Source organism: Plectropomus leopardus, chromosome 10 (genome assembly GCF_008729295.1).
Source record: "Plectropomus leopardus isolate mb chromosome 10, YSFRI_Pleo_2.0, whole genome shotgun sequence".
In the NCBI taxonomy this organism is placed as follows: domain Eukaryota; kingdom Metazoa; phylum Chordata; class Actinopteri; order Perciformes; family Serranidae; genus Plectropomus; species Plectropomus leopardus.
The window spans coordinates 14,578,976-14,603,557 of record NC_056472.1 but is presented as its reverse complement, the minus strand read 5'-3'; the positions used below and the strand labels follow the sequence as shown (position 1 = coordinate 14,603,557).

The 24,582-nt window shown below is 38.1% G+C and overlaps 3 protein-coding genes across 3 annotated transcripts; all 3 read left to right on the top strand.

Annotated features, from left to right (window-relative positions):
- Positions 1 to 1,889: 1,889 nt before the first annotated feature.
- On the top strand, positions 1,890 to 9,337 carry LOC121949423 (tubulin alpha-8 chain-like). Its single transcript, XM_042495107.1, has 4 exons — positions 1,890 to 2,020; positions 6,529 to 6,748; positions 7,158 to 7,306; positions 8,067 to 9,337. The coding sequence occupies exons 1-4, from the start codon at positions 2,018 to 2,020 to the stop codon at positions 9,039 to 9,041; spliced, it is 1,347 nt and encodes a 448-aa protein (XP_042351041.1). The 5' UTR covers positions 1,890 to 2,017; the 3' UTR covers positions 9,042 to 9,337.
- A 752-nt stretch (positions 9,338 to 10,089) lies between these two features.
- LOC121949449 (trans-1,2-dihydrobenzene-1,2-diol dehydrogenase-like) lies at positions 10,090 to 15,255 on the top strand. Its single transcript, XM_042495138.1, has 7 exons — positions 10,090 to 10,282; positions 11,905 to 12,016; positions 12,237 to 12,400; positions 13,412 to 13,664; positions 13,814 to 13,938; positions 14,572 to 14,722; positions 14,916 to 15,255. Exons 1-7 carry the CDS (start codon positions 10,193 to 10,195, stop codon positions 15,026 to 15,028), a joined length of 1,008 nt encoding a protein of 335 aa, XP_042351072.1. The 5' UTR covers positions 10,090 to 10,192; the 3' UTR covers positions 15,029 to 15,255.
- Positions 15,256 to 16,046: 791 nt separating this feature from the next.
- pofut2 (protein O-fucosyltransferase 2) lies at positions 16,047 to 24,441 on the top strand. Its single transcript, XM_042494888.1, has 9 exons — positions 16,047 to 16,222; positions 18,019 to 18,272; positions 18,690 to 18,834; positions 19,368 to 19,478; positions 20,443 to 20,509; positions 20,640 to 20,765; positions 21,233 to 21,413; positions 21,805 to 21,928; positions 22,860 to 24,441. The coding sequence occupies exons 1-9, from the start codon at positions 16,047 to 16,049 to the stop codon at positions 23,011 to 23,013; spliced, it is 1,338 nt and encodes a 445-aa protein (XP_042350822.1). The 3' UTR covers positions 23,014 to 24,441.
- The last annotated feature ends 141 nt before the right edge of the window (positions 24,442 to 24,582 follow it).

Genomic DNA, 24,582 nt, shown 5'->3' with positions numbered 1-24,582 from the left:
CCCACAAGATAACTGACTGTGGGCCTGACCCTTACATACACATGCATACAAGTGGCAAGAGGGCCAGTTTGAATTGATGGCTGGGTGGGATAGAATTTCCTTAGCACCAAAAGTTTTGAAATTACAGCAGGGCATTACAATCTTGATTAAGTAATATATTGGGAAATAAAATGGATGTATGTAATTGCAGAAAGAGGGGGATTTGGTGTCTCCCTACCCAAGTGTAATCATTTAGGCTACAGTGTGGAGATGACTTTAACCTAATTTGGACTACCATCATGTGAGGAAACTCCGAGACATAGGCCTATTGGTGGATATGAATTAAACAATCTGTAAGGCAATGTAATGGATTAGTTAAATAAACAAGAAAGATTCCAAAAACAAAATAGAAATTCATAGCAATTTGAATTTGGTGATTAATCAGGTAGGAGCTTTAACAGTGGAGCAGCGTGTCTGGAAGATGTGAAATAATAAGATGATTTATTTTAGAAATACTTTGAATTATAATCTTAAAAATCTGCCTAACCCTTTTCTAACCATGAAACACAGCCCTCATAATTAAAAAAAAATTAAAAAATGCCTGTTTGCACTGTACATTACTTCGCACTGTGGTTTTCTCAAAAGCTGCCCCAAACCTAAAGGATTCCCCTTCACCTGCCACACATTTCCACTGGGTCTTCAACAGGGACCTCTAGGGGGTCATGTAGGTTACTGCAGGGAGGGTGCCAAAGTATTGTTTGATTTCTTTTTCTTTTCTTTTTAAAGATTAAAATATGTTTAAAAATACACGTTAATATGAATCCAACTTGTTTTGCCTTTTGCAACAACTTTGTGAAAGTGGAGTGTCCTTCCTCACCTAAAAGAATGTAGGTCAAGACTGCAGCCAGAGGCCGATATGGCTTTCTGCCTGAAGACCTCCAGACTGTGGTTATGCAATGCAATTTTATACTATATATGTAGCAGAGGGTCCCTGCTCCTGATCTAAATCATTTTCTCTCTCTGTTTATGACTTAAAGGAGCTGTTTATGTCTACATACATAGTGTAGAGTACAGTGTACAGTAGCCCAGAGTAGACAAACCAAACCCCTGAGGCAAATGCAGACAAAAAGGCAAAGCAGCATCTCTCTCTCCTTAGGAAACTTTGGAGTTTTGGTGCCAGCAAATAGCTACACCCTGGCCATGGTCTGCAGGCCTATCTCTCAGAGTATTTTCTCCCTTAACATTTTCTCCTGGTGCTGGAACCTCTTAGTTAAACACAGAACAAGGTGATCCAGGAGGTTAACCAGGCTAACAAGATAACTGAGAATAAACATTTGCAACCCCAGAACCTGCACAACTGGTCCATAAACAAAAAAGAAACCCATGTCTGTAAGAACTGTCTATTTTACACTGTGTTGCGAGGGCGCAGAAAGCAAATTTCCCTCTCATTTTCGCCTGTTCTTCCGAGGTTCCAAGCGTTGGATTTAGTGACATCTATTGGCAGGGATGATATATAAAATTCATAACCATGTATTCATTTGTTCATAATCACCTGAAAATGAAAAAATATTATGTTTTCGAAAATTGATCACTAATTATTTTTCTCACTTGCCTCTCAAGGCTTTTATCTAAATCATTAACACAGGAAAGAAAGCACCTTATTTAAAACATTAGAAAATTGATTACATTTTTTTTTGAATTCGCATATCGGAGCTTCCATATAGTTACTTTGTTGATATAGGTTTATGTTAAAAGTGGGACTCATGGCCTCTCAACATTTTTGTAATGACGGATTTCTATATTAACAAACAATATCTTGCAATATATAAAGTGGTCTGCGTGCTCACAGTGCGCGTCACGTCAAAGAGACGGGTGGGAGTGGTTTGCAGTTGAATATAGCGTGGCAGCTCCTCACCCACCTGGCATTACTCACTCACCCCGACCACATTGACGGCCGCTGTGAGAAGCTCCAGATCCAAAACAAAACTCCAGCTGCAAGTTACTCTTCTCTTAAAGGAAACTCTACAAAGAACCCACAATGGTAAGTATAGTTTCAGTTTTGGTTCGAGAGGAATTTTCACTTAAAGGTTGTTTGTTGTGAAAACTCTTAAAACAGTAAATATAGCTTGTGCACTTAAGTGTTTACATCGTGACTCAGTGAATCTGATTTAAATGTGCTGGGAAATGAGGCAGATTGAAGGTGCGATGTAGCAACTCAGAGCTGCTCCCTATGAGCCCTCCTGTAGGACTCTTCAGTCAGAAATAGACTCAGTGACTGGCAGTAAAGCTGAGCTGGCTGCTGGCCTGGATGAGCAGGTGGTGATGATCAGTCTACATTTGCAGCACATCAGGAGAAAGACATTAAACACAGATAATTATGATGTATAGCCCAGTGTGATGTGTTTTTTTTTTTTGTTTTAACATTTATTGGATCAATAGTCCAGTATTTTTTTCAGATAAAGTGAAATATATTCTCTAAAAAATACTGTTGTAATATTCATAATGCCTTTTGCTAGGCTGCTAAGTAGTTCAGTGAGTTCTGCGTCAGTATAGTAAGGAATTTAGGTGTGTCCCTTAGTACAAATATCAACAAGTCAGTTCAGATTGAGACAAGTGTTTCTGCAGGGCAGGACTGAAACTTTTCCCTCCAAAATTAAACAGTTATGGATGGTATAACAGTGACCCAAGCCTTTAGTAACTTAACAACGTTAAACTTGCTTGTATGCAGTAAAAAGCAACCCCCCCCACTTGTTATTCAGTGTAACATAGGACTGACAGTTTATCTCTGTCAAATGAAACCAAGATAACCTTGCAGCCTCTGTGAATGGAATGTTACTGGTGAAGTTGACTGTATCGGTTTTTGACATACGCCATGGTTAGTCTTACGACTGCTTGAGGAGTTGAACTGACACACACATACACACCACTAACCTGTGTCCTGTTTGCACGGTGTAGGATAAACACAGGCTGTTAGCACTGTCAGTACAATGAGCTCATAAAAAAAACAACTGGTATCATTACTAAGAACAAGACTACAGCATACCCGCCCTGATCAAATAATCCTGATCTCTATAATTTAGATCATACTGTTAATGTTAGAAATCAAATCTTAGAGCTACACTGAAGAGCTACACCAAATACATGGTGTGGAGTTAGCCTATAATAGTTATTTAAGCTGATCAGTGGCTGTAAATAATAATTTATACATAAAGTAAAGGTTTAAATTGAAAACACCTAAGATCACTACTAAATTCACACAACTGTTCCACTCATTGTGCAAGATGTTGTTTTTAGTATTGTCATAATGCCTGTTGTACAACCTCAGAATGACACATTATGCACTAAATTCAACAGAGAGGCTTACCTTGGGATCATGAATGTGCTCTGCAGATGACATGACAGCCAATCAGTTACCTTATATTGCGTGCAATAGTGGATCTAGTCTTTTATTGCATAACCTAGCTGTCTATGGCACAATTAAACTTGTTTGGCTAACTTTTCCATCTTTAGCATTTTGCTTTTTAGCTTGTTTGACCACTTTTTTGTCCAGTTTACAAACGGAAACTGTAAGAGTGACAGATGTAAAACAGTCAGCGAGTCAGTGCCTATCAGGTTGGTACATATCAACTGAGTAAGACTGGGGCACCAACACAGGAAAGACTCAGTGTTATTTAGTTGTCTGGCGCTCTTGGCAGTAATTCTCCAGCAACACAATATGCTTTAATTATAGTTTTTAAACATATTCAAGGGGTGATTCGGGCTGAGGATGGTAACAGAAGAAATCTAAAGCATTTTTGATAACTGTTTAATTTTCAAGTCAAAATATCAAACATTTGCTGGTTCCAGCTTCTTAAAAGTGAGAATTGGCTGCTTTTCTTTGTCATTTCTCATGGTACATGAATAATTTTAGAGATTTGGAGTGTAGTGTGGGAAAAGGAAGCAAGGTGAGGATGTTGTAATGAGCATTTATATTTTTTGTCGACATTTTATAGACTAAATGATTAATAGGTTGATTATGCAAATAATCTGTAGATTAGTCAGTGATGAAAATAATCATTAGTTGGAGACTTAATCTACAATAAGATAAATAAGTTCATGCCGATTTGGTCTTTGGGTGGCAGATTTCAGGCTGATGTCTGTGAAGTGGTAAGCATCTCTAAATTCAATAGTTATCATCCTTAAAATCCAAGAAAATCCATAACAAATATCATGTCAATCTGGCCTACAGATGTCAACACGTTCTGGACCAGACTAAAGGGTCAGACAGAACAATCGAATGAATGAAAAAAGACAATAAACTAAGTATTACCATGCAAAATTGAAGATATGACTCAATATCACTGCTTTTTCTCTGGAATAATGGTTACATCTGTGTCATAAACTAAATACATGGCAGTTTGGGTGTGGACAAGATTCCATGAAATCATGATCCACTCTCAGCTTGTCTCTGTGATACATCATGTCTATTTTCCTGTTATAGAGGCAGAATGCACTGTGATGATGGGGTATTAAGGGATCTCTGTTCTCATGTCTGCTGACCTGAAAAAGCTTTTAACAAATTGATTGCTCTCTTTTTGTGTTCACTTTTCCTCTCTCTCTCCCTCTATCTCTCTATCTGCGTAGAGTGTTCATTCTGTTAGTTTAAGTCACCAACAAAACTGGTATCTCAAGTCCATGTGGGCTCAGACGTGCCCTTGTTTACGTCATATACAGACACACCCTAACAGGTTCCAGGGGCAGGAGAGGTTTGGTTTGACAGTACTTCGTCTTAAATCTTGAATTTACTTTGACTTATGGAGATGAAAAATAAGTGACAACCTAGTTTTGACAGAAAATATCTGCAGACTTTACATTTTTCATTTTCAGCTGCAACATTAATAAATAGTTTGTAGACTGCAGCAAACTTTCAGCAGATCAGGTGTAAAAACCAACCTGGTAGTGGCCACTATTTTCGGGACTGCCAGGCGGTGTTTACTGAAACAGTCAGCCTTTGCTGAGAGGTGTCAGGTTAGTGGGGAACCCAAAATAGCTGCTGCACAGCGCTCTGCTAACCTGGATACGCAGGCCAGTCTGTGCAGGGTCACCTCTGCTTTGGATAGCTTCTGGTGATGAAGTATTAAATATATCTTTTTTTAAAAAAAATCCCTATCAATCAACATGGGTTTCGGGAGATTTTACAGACTCTAAAATTATACAGCGTGATACTTTAAAACCCTCCAGCCACACAGTCCCCCCAGCCCTCACCCAGCAGCGCCTTCCCTCATCAGTCTGATCACTGAGAAGAAGAGAGTTGGGGCAAGGATAAAAATAGCAGCCTGACATGAAGCAAGGTGGGAATATATAGTGTGTCAAAGGTAGTTACTGATGTGGAATAAAGTCATGGGTAGATAGTTTTATGATGCGTTCTTGTACCTTGCGTCTTTTTGAATGCAAATATTTACTACGTTTTTCTCTGGCTCAGTCTCTTTTATTGTTGATTGCCCAGCAGTCTGGGTGTTGCTGAGTATGATATTTACGATAATCCTGATAATTGTGTAATTCTGATGGGTGACTAATTTCTTTCATTTCAGGAATGTAGTTCCTTTGCCCAAACTTATTCTGAGCCTTAGAGTTCTAAGTTATGTCTAGCAATATCCAAAATTAAGGAAAATTAATGGATTTGGGTTTGTTTTTTTTTTTTAAAGTTTAGATTTAATTATGATACTACCAAAGCTTTTACAGCGTTACAGAAACAGTCAAGTATAAAAATTGTAGCTTATTGTAAGACTTTCATATGAGTTTCTTTGTCAGTGCCTTACTCACACAATGTGCACTGTATAGACTATCAGGCTTGTAGTATATCTTTGGGCAAATTCTGTAGCAAAAGGCTAATGCAGACACAGAGATACAAATGTAATTAGATCCTACAACTCGTATAGATGCCATAGCTTATATTTAATCAGTGTTTTTCAGGTTATCAGAATTGTTTGATAAATTTGTGTCAGTACTGTTGGGCTTTCTAAATCCTCCAGTGCCTCATTTGGAAGCCCTGGGAGATCTGTCAAATACTGCAATCCCAGTTATCTAATGTTAGATACTGCTTTCAACATAGTAACCAAACACAACACTATGTGTGGTTAATGTACTGCATTAATTTTTTTGTCATTCCATTGGTGCCGTCTTTTTTTTTTCTTTTTTTTTTTGGGTCATCTTTGTAGTGTGAATGCGGTTCTCTGAACTCAACCTCTATTTCAGCTCATGACCCTCGCTCACAGTCACATGAGACCAAGTGACAGCTGCAGAGAATCTGTTTTGCTTGTTCCTAAGCCTTCTTTCCTCCATATATCTCTTTACTTCCACCTAGTGGCGAAGTTTCAGAATGACTCCTTTGGATATTTTCTGATTATAAACAATTTGCCACTGATACAATTCTGCAAAGCAAAACAACACACAGTTTCTGATAGTATGCAAGCCTTTCCCTTCACTGCATCTTTATCTACCCTTATTTTTATTTCCCCTAGCTCCTTTTTTCTGCCCCTTTTTTCACCTTCTCCTCTTCTTATCTTCCAGCGTGAATGCATCTCTGTCCACGTAGGCCAGGCTGGTGTCCAGATGGGGAATGCCTGCTGGGAGCTCTACTGTCTGGAACACGGCATCCAGCCTGACGGCCTCATGCCCGACACACAGAATCAATTAACCGACGAGTCCTTTGTCACTTTCTTCAGCAAGACTGGGACAGGGAAATATGTCCCCAGAGCAATCTTAGTTGACCTGGAGCCCACTGTCATTGGTCAGTACTGTCTTTGATATGGAGCTTGGTAGGTTTTTATGAAGAATGAGAAATTTCAGAAGATGGTAGTATCTTCCGTTGTGGCACAAATAAGTTCAGTGCATCACCATAACAAGAGAGTGTTTTGATGTTTTGCAATTATTGATCATTCTCTCTGGACATTGTCCATTCAGTTGTCAATAGTATACACAACATAGGTTATGTTGAACTATCTATTGAAGATGAGGTTGTGTCTTTTTACCTTTTCATATATTTTACCAAACCACACAAAATTTCATCTGCATGGCGTGGTAGCTTAAAGATTCAGATGTCTTAGCGAGTCTCTGAAATGATTCACTCATACTGTAGCACTTTATATAAATGGTGAATTTGTTTGCTCAACTGTCGCTTTTGTCTTTTCATTTGTCAGATGAGGTGCGCACAGGAACGTACCGTCAGCTATTTCACCCTGAACAGCTGATCTCGGGAAAAGAAGATGCAGCTAACAACTATGCCCGTGGACACTACACCATCGGCAAAGAGATCATTGACTTTGTCCTAGACAGAATCCGCAAACTGGTAAGGAATTTAAGCAGTAAATGTCGTTTTAATTCACATTTATACTTGCTTTGTCCTATAAGGCCTAGACATACAAAACAGACATTAAAAGACAAGTGGCAATGAAGGCCATTACGTCACCTTATGTTGCTTGTGTCTCGGCCAAAACTTGAACACAACGCAAAGACTACAGCCAACAGCCAAAAAGCATGTACATTCTGTGCCTGCGTGAGAGGAAGTAACTTTCCATACCAACAGGCGGGGGTAGTCTGAATTGATCCTCAAAAAGGGAGACCAGAAGACTGATGGATTCAAGATGCTAGTTAGCCAGATAGCACATCAACAACACAACTCAGTCTTGAAAGAACAGTGGATATTCAACATGCGCTAGTGAACAATTAAATAAATACGACCCGTTTCTACTAAAGAGTTCAGTGGTTAGAAAAAATAATCTTACCTGAAGGTTGTCTTCTGCCCTTTTGACTTTAGCTGTTTGTTTTCTTTTTTTTCTCAAACTGGTGTGAACAGTGCTGGACACACTACAAAAATGAGGGCGACAGTCTGACAGACGGTCAACAGTCAGCTTGGTGTGTCAGGGCCCTAACAGTGCTCCATCTAGTTAACAGCTGATTTTCATGGCTCCAAACAATAAAATTTTATGAACTCAAATACATCAGACATCAGTGAAAGAGCTTGATCATGGATGCAAATTAATACTTTATTTCTATTGCTTTTTTTTGTTTTTTTAACAGTCCTTTTAATTGTTTCTCTGTATCTGTAGGCTGATCAGTGCACTGGTCTCCAGGGTTTTCTGGTCTTCCACTCCTTCGGTGGAGGCACTGGCTCAGGCTTCACCTCCTTACTGATGGAGAGACTTTCTGTTGACTTTGGCAAAAAGTCAAAGCTTGAATTTGCCGTCTACCCAGCCCCCCAGGTTTCTACCGCAGTAGTTGAGCCTTATAACTCCATCCTGACCACCCACACCACCCTGGAGCACTCCGACTGCGCCTTCATGGTGGACAACGAGGCCATCTACGATATCTGCCGCAGGAACCTTGATATTGAACGCCCTTCATACACCAACCTGAACAGGCTCATCAGCCAGATTGTGTCTTCAATCACAGCCTCCCTACGCTTCGATGGAGCCCTGAATGTTGACCTGACCGAGTTCCAGACCAACTTGGTGCCCTACCCTCGTATCCACTTCCCTCTGGCCACCTATGCTCCGGTCATCTCTGCTGAGAAAGCCTACCATGAGCAGCTGTCTGTTGCTGAGATCACAAACGCCTGCTTTGAGCCAGCCAACCAGATGGTGAAGTGTGATCCTCGTCATGGTAAATACATGGCCTGCTGTCTGCTGTATCGTGGTGATGTGGTGCCCAAAGATGTCAACTCTGCCATTGCATCTATCAAGACCAAACGCACCATCCAGTTTGTGGACTGGTGCCCTACTGGCTTCAAGGTGGGCATCAACTACCAGCCTCCAACAGTGGTTCCCGGAGGAGACCTGGCCAAGGTACAGAGGGCCGTGTGCATGCTGAGCAACACCACCGCCATCGCTGAGGCCTGGGCCCGTCTTGACCACAAGTTTGACCTCATGTATGCCAAGAGAGCCTTTGTCCACTGGTATGTTGGAGAGGGCATGGAGGAGGGAGAGTTCTCAGAGGCCAGAGAAGACATGGCTGCCCTGGAGAAGGATTATGAAGAGGTTGGGATTGATTCCTTTGACTCAGATGAGGAAGGAGAGGAATACTAGACAGGCTTAGGTGGCATCAGTAATTTTCAGGGATAAAACTGGTCTATTTTTTAATAGACAATATCGCTTTGTTTCAAATTTAAAAATATTAGTTTATTTTTACCCTTTTAAATAAAAAATGTACCTACCTGCACAGGTTCTTTGTTGAGCCATAAGAATTATTAGATGCTACAGCTTTTGTGTTGGTTTGTATCTGTTTATTAATTTGTTTTATCGAAAAGAGAGAGCGCAGCAGTAACCTAATTTTTATAAGTTTGAAACCTGTGTTGTTGCTCAATAAATATTTCCCCTAAATATATTGCCTGTTGTTTTTTGTTGTTTGTTTTCTACTTTAAGTAGGCCCAAATTTTAAATTTATCTGTCAAATCTGTAAGTTATTAATAATTTTTAAAAATATTTTGATGATAAAAAAATTATCATCTGTATCATATTTTGTACACACTGAATTCGTATGAAATATATATATATATATAACTATTTACAAATAGTGTTGAGCAAGTGTGTCATTGCTGGAAAAATTGTTCAATTGTCTATAGTTTCACGGCTTGGCCACTAGAGCTCAGTAAAGTCTAGTTTATAAAGACACCTAAGAAGGAACTGTTTTCTAGGACTTCCAATAACAAATTCAGTATGTATTTCTTTCCCACTTAGTCTGTATGCCAAATTTTTATTTTATATAATTAATGCCATTTATGCTTAATTATGCAGCCTCCTCATTGGAAATTGATGTGTATATATTAAAACATAAAGGCATATCCTTTGCATACCTATATACTGCACTATAACACAATCTATAAAGCTTATATGCTTTACCTAGGCAGTAATTATAATACATAATGACGGATACAGATTTCCCCCAGTATTTAAATATTAAATAAATAATCTAACTATTGTGCTTTATCAACACGTGGTGCTACAGTGAAGTCATTTTCTGTCATTTTGAAATCTTATAAAATATAAATATAACAGGCTTTATATCTGCATATTGACATACAATGTAGAGTATACAGTGTAGAGGCGCCCTCTAGTGGAGGCTGTTGAGGTCGAAGAGGCTGTGATGAGATTCTCAGAAGTGCAGAGTTCAACAGGACGCCGGGTTTGCCCTAAACTGGCCGAATTTCACTCACTTTGTTACTAATAGCTGACTTGCAATGGCCACACGCTGGGGAATATGCAGTGCAGGCAAAATTAGTCATGACTTTTCGGTTGCTTTACGGACACTGTCTCCGGAAGACCACGAGGTAACTTTTGACTAAGTAGCTTTATTTCGGCTAATGCAGCTACACTTCTGCAAACACGGTGCATAAAGTGTCGATTGTGCATATGTGTGTTCTTTGCGAGTAGGTTGTGTCACAAGGGAGTAAATAATTCCTCGTAAACTGTGCGTTTTAACGGTGGACTAAGCTTTGATTAATGTAATAAAAATGTAAACATGCACACACAGAGAGACATCAACCACTGTCCCCGTTAGCTAACCCAGAGGTCACCAGCCTTTGTGAGACTGAGAGAAACAAGTGTAAAGAGTGGCCTAATGTGGATGGCTACCTGTCTGATACAATATAACCCTCCGAATAATCTAAATTTACAGAAATCCGTGATTCAATTCTTCCTGGTCAAAAAAAGGAATGCGAGTCCAAAATGTCATTGTTACATGGAGAAATTAAGCCACTTTTGCTATTATTTTTTATGGATATCTGCAATAAGTGAACATGTCAGGAAACTCACCAGAGGAATTCATATAAAGAAGAACTCCCACAATACATTTGTGGATATCTGTAATTGCATTGTTTCTAGTCATAATTCTAATTGCCGGTATCTTTAAATGCATTTTTACTGGTCATAATGGCAATTGTGAATATGGATTATGACATTTTTGCCAGTAAAAAAAACACAGTAACAGTTGCCAGTAAAAAAATATATATATTTTGGATATTCAAAATTACATCATGGATATCTGGAATGGTTTTTCATTTTGGCCATCTGAAATTAAAATTATGACAAGTAACAGCTGGGCAGTGGATAACTGAAATGGACGTCTTTTATGGTAAGAATGATATTTCAGATATCAAGACATTATTCTGGGCATAGAAAATGCATTTGTGGATATCTGAAATTAAAAGCTGAAGACACATATATAAGTGTTTCCCTAGGAAGAATGTCATTGTAGATATCTGAAAGGAGGAACTGAATTACAGATTTCTTCAATATCCAGTCTATCTGTTGAATGTTAAAACTTCCACTCATACCTTTTTTTAAGTATTTACATATACACATTTAGTTTTAGTACTATCAAAGTTGTAGATATCTTGACATACAGTTTCTAACTGGAAGAATGTTACTGCTGATATGTTTAATTGTCCTTTTGACTCGTAAGAACACAATTTTGATGAGGAGAAATGCTATTATAGATATCTAAACTGCAAGTACAGATAGGGGTGAAGTTCAGTTAATGTTAAAATGGCTTGCCTTTTAACTTCTGTCTGCAGCTGACACAGAGGTCACCCTTTGACCACTGCACACTTCTGAATGTGTTTTTGCATAACAGAGCCTCATATACCAGAAAGAGGAAATGTGCAGTAGATGCTCCTTGCAGCCACTTCCCACAAATACAATTAAACCTTGTTCTTGTTGTTAATTGTGTTGTTTGCATCATTAAACAGGGAGTACAAAAAATGTGTCCAGAAATCAGGTGATAAGTAAAATTATCATCCTATGTTTGTTGCTTTACTCATTTTTCATATTATGGTTGTGCTTACGTGTCAACATGCACACATAGTTATTCATATTGGATTTGGGTAAATATTCATTCAGTATAAATAACTGCAAATACATGCTGCATTACTGAAACTGTATTCATCCTCAGATAGTGGCTGTTGCAGCGAGGGACCTACAGCATGCTGAAGAATTTGCCAAAAAGCACAACATCCCTCGAGCATATGGAAGTTATGATGAGTTGGCAAATGCTCCAGACATCGGTGGGTTCTTTTGTCAGAATATGGTGCAATGTTTCTGTCTAAATTGATTCAACAATTTCTATCTCTCAGCTGAAGTGTCTTTAGGGCAATCACTGAATCTCAACCAGCGTCTAAACTGCTGATCTTTATTGCACTCTGCATTACATACTTCCCTTACCTGGATAAGTGGAGTATTTAAATAATATTTCTAAAACACTGCTATCTCTCACACTCTCTCTAGATGTGGTGTATGTTGGCACCATCCACCCGTACCACCTGACTGCTGGCAAGCTCTTTATGAAGTCTAAAAAGAATGTGCTGATTGAGAAGCCTTTGGCCATGAATTCAAGGGAGGTGGAGGAACTCATCACTGCAGCCCGAGACAACAGTGTCTTTCTCATGGAGGTACCTAAAGGTCTTTTTTATGTCTTCGCGCCAGCAGTAACTTTGACTGAAGGCATTATGTCATCAGGTTCTCCTTATGTAGGTCTCATTTTCGTGAACATGATATTTAAAGAATGCCTTCAGAGAATTTCTTCAAATTTGGCACAAATGTCCACTTAGACTCAACAATGAACTGATTAGATTTTGGTGATCAAAGGTCAAGGTCACTGTGACCTCACAAAACATGTTTTTGGCTGTAACTCTATAATTAATGCTGTAATTATGACTCAGTAATGAAGTTATTCAATTTTGGCCGTCACAGGTCAAGGTCACTGTGATCTTGCATCCTTGTTATTTCAAATTTGGCACAAACGTCCACTTTTAGTCAAGGTTGACCTGATACAATTGTAATGGTCATAGGTCAATGGTCAAGGTCACTGCGACCTTGTCTGTCTCATTCTTATTAATATGATATCCCAAATTCCTGGAGGATTTGTTTTTTTTTTTCAAATTTGGCACAAATGTCAAATTGGACTCAAGAAGGAACTGATTCAAATTTTGTGGTCGAAGGTAAAAGGTCAGGGTCACTGTGACTTCACAAAACATGTTTTTGGCTACAACTTTAGAATTCATCCTGGCATTATGACAAACTTACACACATGTCTAATATGATATAATGATGAAGTGATGACATAAAAGATCAACTTCACATTGATTTCATAATGTTCTGCAAAAACACGTTTCTGTCCATTACTCATCATCATAACTCAGGAACAGAAGGGGAGACATTGGTGACACCTATCTTGGGTGCCCACCTTAAAACTGTGCTGATTATATAGATTTTCTGTGCTCCCAGGTTTTAGATGTGTGTGAAGCATCCATGTTTTTCACAGACATGGATGTAAACCGTGAGTACAACTTGACTGGTTCGTGGAGGCATACAACCATGATGCAGTAATTATTTATTTATTTTTTTAAACTAAGATCACATCTACCATTTAGCTGTTAAAACTATTCCATGTCTCCATCCAGGCAATTTGGACGCGTTTCTTTCCTGTATCCCTTGAAGTCAGGAGACTGCTAGGCCAGGGTGAGGTGGGTGAAGTTCAGATGGTGAGGGCTGACCTCGGGGCTCCGCTCACCCACATTCCTCGCTTTTCTGAGAAGAATCTGGGAGGGGGGGCGCTGCTGGACCTGGGCATCTACTCTCTGCAGTTTATCCTCATGGTTTTTAATGGGGAGAGGCCTGAGTCCATCCACACCACAGGGCATTGCATAGACACAGGTGATCTGAAGAAGTCAATTTTACAAGAAAATATTTCAGTAAATGATAACCTGTATTTCTTGATGAATAACTATTGAATCCAGAGATCCTTTTATGAAGGCTATAACAAAGCTCTTAAGAGCTTTATCAAATCCCTCACCTTTGCCCAGGTGTTGATGGAACAGCAGTTTTGGTCCTAAAGTTTTCTGGAAACAGACTTGCCATTTCCACTTGCTCAATCACCATGATGCTGAGCTGTGAAGCGGTTATCACTGGGACCAAAGGCACCATTAAGGTAACAGCATGCAATCAAAACACTGAATAACACAAGTATTTTAATATACTGATAATATTGGCTAACATCAGTGTTAACAGTAGGCTGTTGTTTGCGTTACTCGTGTTAGCATTGAGCTCCAAACACAGTTAAACCCAAGTGCAGCTGAAACTGACGAACCACAGTCAAACTTTAGCTTTTTGCAATACAACTGATGAGCAGGAACAGCGAAATCTCTATGTTTTTATCCATTATTGTTTTGTGGTGTGTTAAGAGTTTTGCAGTCAGTGTAGCTGCTTGTTTGCCTTAGACTTTTAGTCTGGTAGATTTATTACATAATTATTTAAAGTGATAGAAAAGTGAGTTTTTTCATACCTTGTTTAGCGATGCTGCTCTATTGTTTGAAATTGCCCACTTAAGCTGTTTAATGCAGGTATATTATAGTATTGCATAGTAAGGTGGATTGTTAATAGGATTTTACAGAGACTTGTATATTTAATACAACAGAAAAACCTGATGGCAAATAAAGATACATACATAGTTAACATTATTGAGCTAATGTAAAATATAAACTATTTACAAATATTTGTGCTTTGTATGAATGTCTCTAAACTTCACGCAAGGTGAATTACATAGAACTGATTTCATCATCAGGTACCCAATAATATGTGGTGCCCAACATCCTTGGAACTGAATGGGAAGGAGATGCAGTTCTCCCTGCCAGAGCCTGGCATGCCACTCAACCTCAAAAACAGCACAGGTCTACGATATGAAGCGGAGGAGGTCCGCCACTGTCTGCTGAAAGGTAAGAAGCTCTAATACATACAAGTAGAATACTTGTCGCGTTTACTTTTGATCTGTATTGATCTGATCAGTTTTAACATTTTCTGCCCTTTGTTATATTCGAGTATAATTTTAAAACGATTTGAATCTAGAATGTCTGATGTTGTGGTTTCTTGGTTTCTCATAACTGTTTGTCATCACTTGTTCCTCTCTAGGATTGAAGGAGAGTCCGGGGATGCCGTGGGCTCACTCCAGCCTGGCGGCAGAACTTATAGATGAGGCCAGAAGACAGCTGGGAGTGACATATGAGCAGGATAACATCCAGTGATGCCTCTCATTGACAGCTAGGGACTTGTTCTTCAGCATGCAGAATCACAAAATCGGAAAAAAGTTCCCTCTTGGATTCAGTTCACAAAATACAAATCTAGTAGGGGTCAAAAATTTTAAAAAACATTCTCTACCAAATGGTCGATTTGGCTTTTTATGGTAAAGGTGTAGAAGGTAAGCTACTGTTATTAAAAAATGACTATTTGCTAAAATACTAAACTAAATAAATAAACTTCTGATCAGTCATTGTTGTTAAATGATATATTTCATGTTTTTGTTTATATATGTGTATGTATATGTATGTATGTATGTATGTATTGGATGATTTTTTATTATCCCAAGCAATTTGTATATATATATATATATATATATATATATATATATATATATATATATATATATATATATATTATATATATATATATATATATATATATATAAATATATAAGATAACAGTATGATTTTTTCCAACATTTCTAAGATATTTCAAAGTACTTAATGGTAATTATCTAGACAAAAACACCTACATTAAAAAAAAAACTAAGGGGTCTAAGGGGATTTAAAGAGAAGAATATTAATTTTTTTTTGTTAGTATTGCCCAAAGGAAAAAAAAAGATTTTTTTCACATTGCTTTTTTTTTCTTATTAAGGAATTAAGGGGTTGAGATTGTAATAGTACTATTGCTTTAATTTTCATTTATTAATTTTCAAGTATGCTCACAGTCATTTGAGTCTCTTATCTACTGGGTTGTTGTCATAGATAAAAATATGAAATTAAATATTTCATTTTCAAAATAAATTTTTGCTTTCACGTTCATACGTACAGACAGTAGGCTATGGTTTTAAACCTATCTGCACAATAATGTCACCTCAGACATCATTGGTGCTAGCTAGTGCACTAGAATAAACAGGCCAAAATCTCTTAAAGGGTTCTGGTGCTAGCTGCATGTCCCTAACGGTTGCTTGGCAACCGAACAGACGCTTGTTACCCTTCCGGAAGTGCGTGGCTCTGAGGAAATATGGCGCACGGACCAGTGCATGTACCAGCGGTATTCATTGCTTCAGTCTACTCGTTTATCGCATTTTGCTCGTCTGTTTTTGTCGTTTTTGCAGCATTTGAAACAGTAAACGCCGACAATGTCTTTAGTGCAAGCCACACGGCGACTGTCCCCATCGCTGCCGCTCGGGATCTACGGTGAGTTTCCTGACATGTTCACTTACTGTAAGCTAGCTTCTCTATGCTAACAAGTGAGACACGTTACAGTTATCAGGTTCTGTTTAACTGTTATGTTTTGTTTATGTGTGTAGTAACTACATCTTCAGGTAACTGGTTTGCCCTTTTAAGACTATATTTCTATCCCGTGTGCCAGACTCGACTGCTTGTTTTATAAACTCTGTATTCTTCATGAGTGGCATCGCATCTGGTGTAACGTTACCTGACTCCATTCAAAAAGTTGTCAGTTTAATTAGATTTTGCGTATTAGGACCGCACACTGTTTGCAGATCTGTCCCAGTATCAATTTGCAAAACGCTCGCGTGCTGTAGAGGATTTCGGCGTGTAATGGTTCATTCAGCAGCACTTGAATCTCTTGTTTTACCTCCCGCTGAAAGCGCAGGAATAACGATGTTCTCTGTTTGAGAATTTGGGTGTATGCGGCTCATCTGATCAGGACAGAAATGTTATATGATTTAAAAAGGTCGTTTTTTTCGACGATTGTGGTAGTGAGAAATGATGCACCAAATTCGTGTTTAACCCTCTGAAACCTGAGCAATTGGCCTTGATTTCTTTCAAAAACATGGGAAGAAGGCAATGAGCAGCCTAAGCAGCACTGTTAAAAAAGAAGATGAACAAGACTTGGAAAAAATGCTTTAAAATATTATGATAATTCTGTAACATAATTTTAAATAGGTAATTGTGATAACTAGTAATATAGTTTCCCTAGCTTTTTCTTTTTTCCGTAGATATTTTCCCCAGCTTCTTTTAAAAACAATTTTGTAAATCTACTTTTTTTTCTCTTTTTTTGCAATTTGTGGATCATTTCTTACCAAGTTGCCTTTATTTCCTGTGTTTTTGAAAGGAATGCCACCAATTTTCTCAGGTCAAAGTTATACAACAATTTGTCAGGGGATGTGGTATGCAGGCCTTCACCTGTAACGACATTGTGTCTGATGTCACTATCAAAAGGAATTTTGAGGTTTGTTGACATATGGTGGTACATGGGCTTTTGTTTGCAGCATTTTTGCAGTATGAATGCTGATCCAACATCTTGTAGTGGTCTCCCCGAAACAACTGTTTGTGCTCTTTTTTTCATATGCATTGTCCTATGCATTTTTCATCATTAGTTTACAACTGGAATAATGATTAATGTCATTGTGCTCTGGACATATAACAAAAATATAGCACAACTGCAGCAAGTGGGACCAAAAAAAAAAAATAAATATTGATAGTATTGAATAAATAATAAAAATGACCACAGTATATAGTTTACAGCACAAAATACACCTATTGGTATAATGCTAATGCTTCACTCAATTCTCTGACCTCATATCATGTCGTGGCACTGTTTTTTTTCGATGTTTTATGAAGCTCCAGTATACTGTTTCTGGTTGGACGGTTGCCATCATCTAACTCCAACAACAAACCACTCCAAAAATGTTGGCACAGGATGTGAAGTGCCTGGGTAGCCAAAGGCTAGATTATTTAAGCTGCAGTATAGTAGGAACCACAGTAGGAACAGATTTATATGAGGCTTTACCAGTCCTAGAATAAACATAATTTCAACGGTATATCCTATTTGATGCATTGTGAAGATGAAGTCCAATTTTTGTTCTACAGATGATTGCTTTGTTACTGTATGTGTTAGGCTTGATGTATTGTAAAGACAGCCAGCCATCACTTGTGTTTACTAACTAAAGAGCTTGATGCTACTGTTTATCTTTCCAAAGTGTTTTTTAAACTTCAAGATCCCCTGTCCTCTCTCGTCATCTCAGGTACCTCCTGTATGACGTGAACCCACCAGAGGGGTTCAATCTGCGGAGAGATGTCTATATCCGCATGGCCTCCCTGGTAAAGACTTTGAGGAAGGAGGGGGATGACTGGGTATTGGTGTTGCCCCCATGGGGTCGCCTCTACCACTGGCAGAGCTCCAATATCCACCAGATTCGCATCCCATGGGGAGAATTCTTCAGCCTCACAAGCCTGCAGGCCAATGTGCCTGTCATAGAGTATGAGGAATTCATTGCTGGTAAGCTCTTAATTTGGGTGAGCCAAACTAGAGTTACATTTTCTGAAGTTTTTCATTATCTGGCATTTAAGCCTACAGAAACCTCATAAAATGCTATAATTGTTCTTTACAGTTTTATTGACATGTTATACTGTAACCATTTACTGTTTTATTAACATGCTATACTATTGATTTAATTTTTACAGTTTTTTGACATGCTATTGTATGATTCTTTTTGTCGACATACTGTCCAAGTTTTTTCAAATATGCCATTTGTACAGTTTTATTGAGTATTGAGTATGACAAGCTATTCATAGCTTGTCATACTGTACTTTTTAACATACTGTACAATTACTTTTTCTAAACAATTTATTTAAGATGCTATACTATGACTTTTTTTACAGTGTAATGTATGTATCGTTCCTCTTTTGGATCTAGAGAACGGAGGTCCATTCATAGACCAGGTTCTAGTACTTCAAAACTACGCTGAGGGATGGGCTGATGGAAAATGGGAGGAAAAAGTTGACGAGCGGCCGTGCATCGACAAGTTGATGTACTCCAAAGATAAACATGGCTACTACAGGTAAAGCAACACAATGCACAATGCCCCGCTATTTAAAAAAAAAAAAAAGTATACAATTTCACCTCATACACAATAAATTTGAAGTAGTTATAATGTAAAGAATGTAATGTTTAAAATTTTTCTAGGACAGTGAAAAGGAAGGATGAGGAGTTCATGTGGCTGCTATGTGAAGAAATAGTTTAAAGCCAGAGACTGAGTTTTTATCCTGTCTTGACAGGTTTCATGTTCCTTCTTTTCTAACATATCCTAGTTTTCATGACCTAAATCCTTTTTCTGTCATGCCCTCCTGTGGAAGCATATTTTTGCTTTGTTTATTGTCCCTGCATGAAAGAGATTTATTAAGCTTAAGTGCCAAAGAAAATGAATTGTAATTATAGTTGAATAACTCAGTAGAGCCACTTCAGACAGTGATGGATCACATTCCCAGTATTTCTTCATTAATGATATCCATCTCTACCTTCCAGCTCGCACACCTCTCTCCTCTCCAGCCATCATCAACTGTGTCATTTATCTTTTTTGTGTGTGTTTCCAAGGGGCTGGTTTTGGGGCTATGAGGAGACAAGAGCTCGAAATGTAACGTGCATATCAGCACAAGGCCATGCCTCCATCATGGCCCCGGTTCTCCAGAAAAACATCACAGTGACGTAAGTCTACAGAGCAACATGCTGATATGAAACGCACTGACTCTACACAAGCATACAGTACATACATGTGGACATTTGTCACATGCCAGTGACTGGTAAAGCGTGTCTGCGGCAGATAAATCCAAACTATTCATAGAGGTACAAGCAGCATCACACGCTTCTGAACCCCTAATGTTTTTGCTCATTAATGTTGTGTCTGCCTTCTCTCAAATATAATGGAACTATATGGCATTTATGGTTCTCAAAGCGCCAGAAGAATACATTTGAAAAACTCAGCACCAATGTCTCTTTCCAGAAATAATGACCCAGTTACTCAAAATAATCTGCAGGCCTTATTGTGACTAGTTTCATGTAGGAGCTAATTTCTTTCTATCAAACTACACCCACCATCTGTATCACTGCGCAGAAGGAGGCGTGCATATAATTCTCACATAGCATCACTAAGCTAGGTGACATTACAGCTCAGCCGAGCAGGACGCCATTAATGTTTAAATACTGTGCTGTCACTTGTGCGAGCCTTTCATACAGTTGATGCACGCTACCTTTTGCGAGGTGATACTGTTGATGGATGTAGTTCTGTAGAAAGAAAATAGTTCCTGATTTGAGGGTGAACTGTCCCTTTAACTGACTGAAGTTAAATTTAATATGGCACTTTAACCATTACTGATTCCATTGTGCTCACAAGATGAAATATGTAGCAAAATGAGTTAAACTAGAAAGATGACACTATGTAGACACAACATTGATCATATGTTTTCAAACTTGTCAGTCTCCTCTTCAAACAGCCGTGGTGTAAGCACACATCCTCTGTAAGTTAGTGAAGTCGCTGATTCATCTCTCTGTGAATAGCTGAAAAATGATCTAACTCCATTGTTGTCTAAGTGTGGTATTACTTACAGATTGTTCTTTTAGATCTTAGCGATGCTGACATGGATAATCTTGTTTGTACGGTGCCATTTCACAGGTCTGTTATGCTTGACCGAGCAGAGACACTCCTCCATGATCACTATGCTGGGAAGGATTACTGGGATGTAAGTCAAACAACTGGCTAATGTCATGCCTTTTTTTTTTTTTGTAATGTTGGTGTCGGGTATTATTGGCCTATTTTTTTTTCCCGTAACCTGATGTGGGAGTCTCTGTAATTGTCTGTGTTTGACATAGACGCGCCGCAGTATGGTTTTTGCCAAGCACCTGAGACTTATTGGAGATGACTTCAGAGCAAAAAACTTGAACTCTACAGATGACAGAGACCATACTGTTTACAGTGAAGACTGGACTCGCATGAAAGTGAGTCAGTGCATCTGATTATGGCATGATTATGTGATTGCACGGGTGGAATTAAGACTGTAAAAGTACAGTAGATATTTCAGTATTCATCATGTGATTGCATGTGCATCATTTAAGTTCTGGCTCTTGCATATTTGAGAATATATTGAATTTGTGTGTTAATCGTGCCATCAGATCAGTCAGTCATACCCTTTAACTGCTCAGTACCTCTTTACTGTCAAATTTTATTGTGGTTTCAAACACTTGAATTTTCACCTTCTGAGTTCTCTTGTATTGTAGTGTTGTGAAAAGCTCCCATAGTTGCTATCGAATCATTTGTGTATAAGTATGTGCTGTTTGCATTTGTTGATTCTAAATTTGTAATAGATTGATATTGCATTCACTTCATTATGAAAAGAACCCTTCATTTCAACCTTATTCAGTTTCCAGCAATAATTAAACAGCAATCATCATTATTTTCTCTTTAGGTCAAGCTGGGCTTAGCTAAAGGTGGCCCATATCTGGGAGTCCACCTACGCAGGAAGGACTTCATCTGGGGTCACAGGGAGGATGTACCCAGCCTTAAAGGGGCAGTGAAAAAAATGCGCAGCTTGATGAAGAAGCACAAACTCGACAAAGTGTTTGTCGCTACAGATGCAGACGAGGAAGGTAATGATATACTGGCACATTCAGAGACAAATTCCTATTTGTTGTACACTTAAATAACCCAATGGCATGGAGAAATTTCATTTGTAATATTGACATAAAGTGCTTCAGAATTTTGCAGCTTTATGAAACATTGCTATGAACGGCGATACTGCGAAAGATATATTACATAAATATATACCTGAAGCTTTTTTTAATCTGGGAAAAATATTTAGATCTAAAACCGAATGGCACTGACACAATAACACAAGAATTTAGCATTATAATAAAGAATTATGCTATAATAAAACACCTAGTAGTAGAAATAATATTAGTAAGTAGTAGTCATGTATCAATAAAATCATTGTCACTATGAATACTTTTATAACTCTGTTTAATCTGTGCTATTTTGTAGAATTAAAGGAGCTGAAAAGGTTGTTGCCAGACATGGTGCGGTATGAGCCATCCACAGAAGACCTGGAGCTCTTTAAAGATGGAGGGGTGGCCATCATTGACCAGTGGATATGTGCCCATGCCAGGTTATTTAATTCTCACAGTTTTGTTCTATGTGATAATTAACAAAACAGTTTTTCAGTTGGTATAAGACTATTTTGCACGCTAGTTCTAAGCTGGGTTTCCAGTCAAACCCAGGTCTTTTAGGTTTTAACAGCTCTGTTCAGCTCCATGTGATTAAGTGTGACTTCTGCCTTCAGAAATGTGTTCCCAAAAAGTTAGCCACACCCTTCAAACCCTTCATCTTGCACAATGATCGGATCAAAGTCAGTTGTCCAATATTTTGGTTTACAACCACAAAAAACTGTTAAACTAACAGCACTCCAGTCACCCTTAGCTCTACTTTGTGTTTGGTGCATCCTAACACATTAAACTAAGATAGTGGCCTGCAGTGAATATGCTAGCATGCATAAATATTAGTGTTTAGCTTAAAGCACCACTGTGCCAAAGTTTAGCCAGCTGCTTAAATTGTTGTTGCTTTATCATTTTGGATAATTCTATATTCTATATACATGAAATTGTTTTTTTAAACACGTAATTCATAGCAGTTTCACATAAAAAGAAAACAACAGGACAAATTATATGAAATAGTTAAGTGTTTTTTTTCCGAAAGCATTATAGAATAATATAAAAAAACATGCATTTTTGCTGACTTTTATTTTCAAAAAGGTAATTATTGAGGACGTATGCCAGTTACTCTTCCATGGCCAGCTTGGACAGAAAGATTTTTAACACTAAATAAGAGCCTTGTCACTTTTAATCTCACCTACTGAAAATACCTTAAGATGAAGTCATATGAGAGTTGAAAAACTAGTCAGGGTACAGTAACCCTGAATAGTTTTTCAACTCTCATGTGACTGTGGTAATTTTCCAACTCATCTCTTTCATAACTGTTTGCTTTATGTATCTATGTATCTATGTATGTATTTATTTATTTATTTATTATATATTTTTTAGATTCTTCATAGGAACGTCAGTGTCCACCTTCTCTTTCCGGATTCATGAAGAGAGGGAGATCCTGGGCTTTGACCCTAAAACTACATACAATCGTTTCTGTGGGGACACTGAAAAAGAATGTGAACAGCCCACACACTGGAAAATAGTTTACTGATGTGACCTCTCACTTTCCTGACACACACAAGTGCCAAAAGCTGTGTTTAAAGTGACATTTATTTCTATGGAATATATATTTTAATGGCTGTATTTTATGGTGTATTTTTTACGTTTTATGGTTTCAGAGTTGTGCAATCAGGTCCCGTAGTGACCACTGTGACTGAACCTCCAAAGGCCACGACAGGGCTGCCAAACACATATTACTGTTATGTTCAACAAGTAAATCTGCGGATATATTTTTAGGTTGTATGTTGAATAATAATAATGATTTCTGATATTTATGACCAGCACCACTGGTGAGAAAGTATCTAGGAATGGCTGTGGCAGAAAGGAAGTATTCTCAGTTTAACATTTTGTGAGATTGAAAGATGTTGAGCATCTAAACTTTGTTATTTTTTAAATATCTGATTTTGTTTTCAAAAATAAGATAAGATAATCCTTTATTGAGGATTAAAAAATAACACCAGATAAGAATCAAAGGGCATTCAGAGATCATAAACATACTGTGAAGATGATGTTTTTAATTAGTAAAGGGACTCTTTGGAGTTTTTTTTGTAAATAAGTAAAGGTTTGTTTACATTTCCGTGTTTCTTACCAAAAAGCAAAGCACATGTTGAATGAATTTCCTTCCTCAGACATTTGCAGCCGTTATTTTTGAAGTACTCTGAAACCTACAGTGTTTTAATTCATGTTTGCTTGCAGTCTTACAGTCTTAGCTTAGTTTCGTAGCGTTACTGCCACTAACTGTTGATCAGTGGATTAGCATTAAACCTGCTAGAGTAATGTGAATTGCATCGCCACACTCTAAAGCACATGCTTCTTTGTGCCTTTGCTCGAGATCCACATGAAAAGTGGATCAGCTCACAAAAACATTGCTGCACAGCACAGTTAGTGGCCAAAAACTCCACAGGGTGCCTTTAAGAATAGAAAACAGAAAGAAGCGAATGATTCCCAGCTCACAAATTGTTAAAATGAGGTGCATCTTTGCCTCTGCTTTCATTGTATTTCAGTATTTGAGTGACATGACTTTCCTCCCTTATTTCATATCTTATGCAGTGCCAGTATTAACATTTGTTACATGGGACTACAGTACAAATGATATTAAAGAAGTATGACAGGCTTTGTAAATAACAATATCACAATGAAGTTTAATGCTGCTTAAATCTGTCAGCCTTTTTTTCTGTAAGCTATAGATTATATATTGTTCATTTGGCATCAACCATAATAGTGTTGCTATAACCACTGAAAGGAATTCAAATGCCACAAAGGAGCCAGTGTGTCTTGTCAACACTAGCCAGCTTTAAAGCTGCTGTCTTTTTTCATTGTTGAGGATGCCCATCTGATTACTGGTATGAACATTATCTCCTCACCGTCTTTGTACAGCAAGAATTTTAGTGTTGAATAAAAGATTTTAGCACACTCTAAACATGGCAGAAAGCAGTTTTGTGAAGTTTTTTTAAATACAAAGTTTGACTCACACCAAAGTAATCCCTCTCATCATCACTCATGACCCATTTAGCAGTGTGTGTCAGTGTCTGTATCTGCAGAGAATCAGCTCTCCACCTGT

Bases quoted from the DNA above. Each gene is read 5' to 3' on its own strand.
- LOC121949423 (XM_042495107.1), top strand. The intron at 6,749-7,157 runs GTCAGTACTGTC...TTCATTTGTCAG, and splicing joins CCTGGAGCCCACTGTCATTG to ATGAGGTGCGCACAGGAACG. The intron at 7,307-8,066 runs GTAAGGAATTTA...CTGTATCTGTAG, and splicing joins TAGACAGAATCCGCAAACTG to GCTGATCAGTGCACTGGTCT.
- LOC121949449 (XM_042495138.1), top strand. From the start codon at position 10,193: ATGGCCACACGCTGGGGAATATGCAGTGCAGGCAAAATTAGTCATGAC. The intron at 12,401-13,411 runs GTACCTAAAGGT...GTCTCCATCCAG, and splicing joins ACAGTGTCTTTCTCATGGAG to GCAATTTGGACGCGTTTCTT. The intron at 13,939-14,571 runs GTAACAGCATGC...TTTCATCATCAG, and splicing joins GGACCAAAGGCACCATTAAG to GTACCCAATAATATGTGGTG.
- pofut2 (XM_042494888.1), top strand. From the start codon at position 16,047: ATGGCGCACGGACCAGTGCATGTACCAGCGGTATTCATTGCTTCAGTC. The intron at 18,835-19,367 runs GTAAAGCAACAC...TGTGTTTCCAAG, and splicing joins GATAAACATGGCTACTACAG to GGGCTGGTTTTGGGGCTATG. The intron at 21,929-22,859 runs GTTATTTAATTC...TATATTTTTTAG, and splicing joins TGGATATGTGCCCATGCCAG to ATTCTTCATAGGAACGTCAG.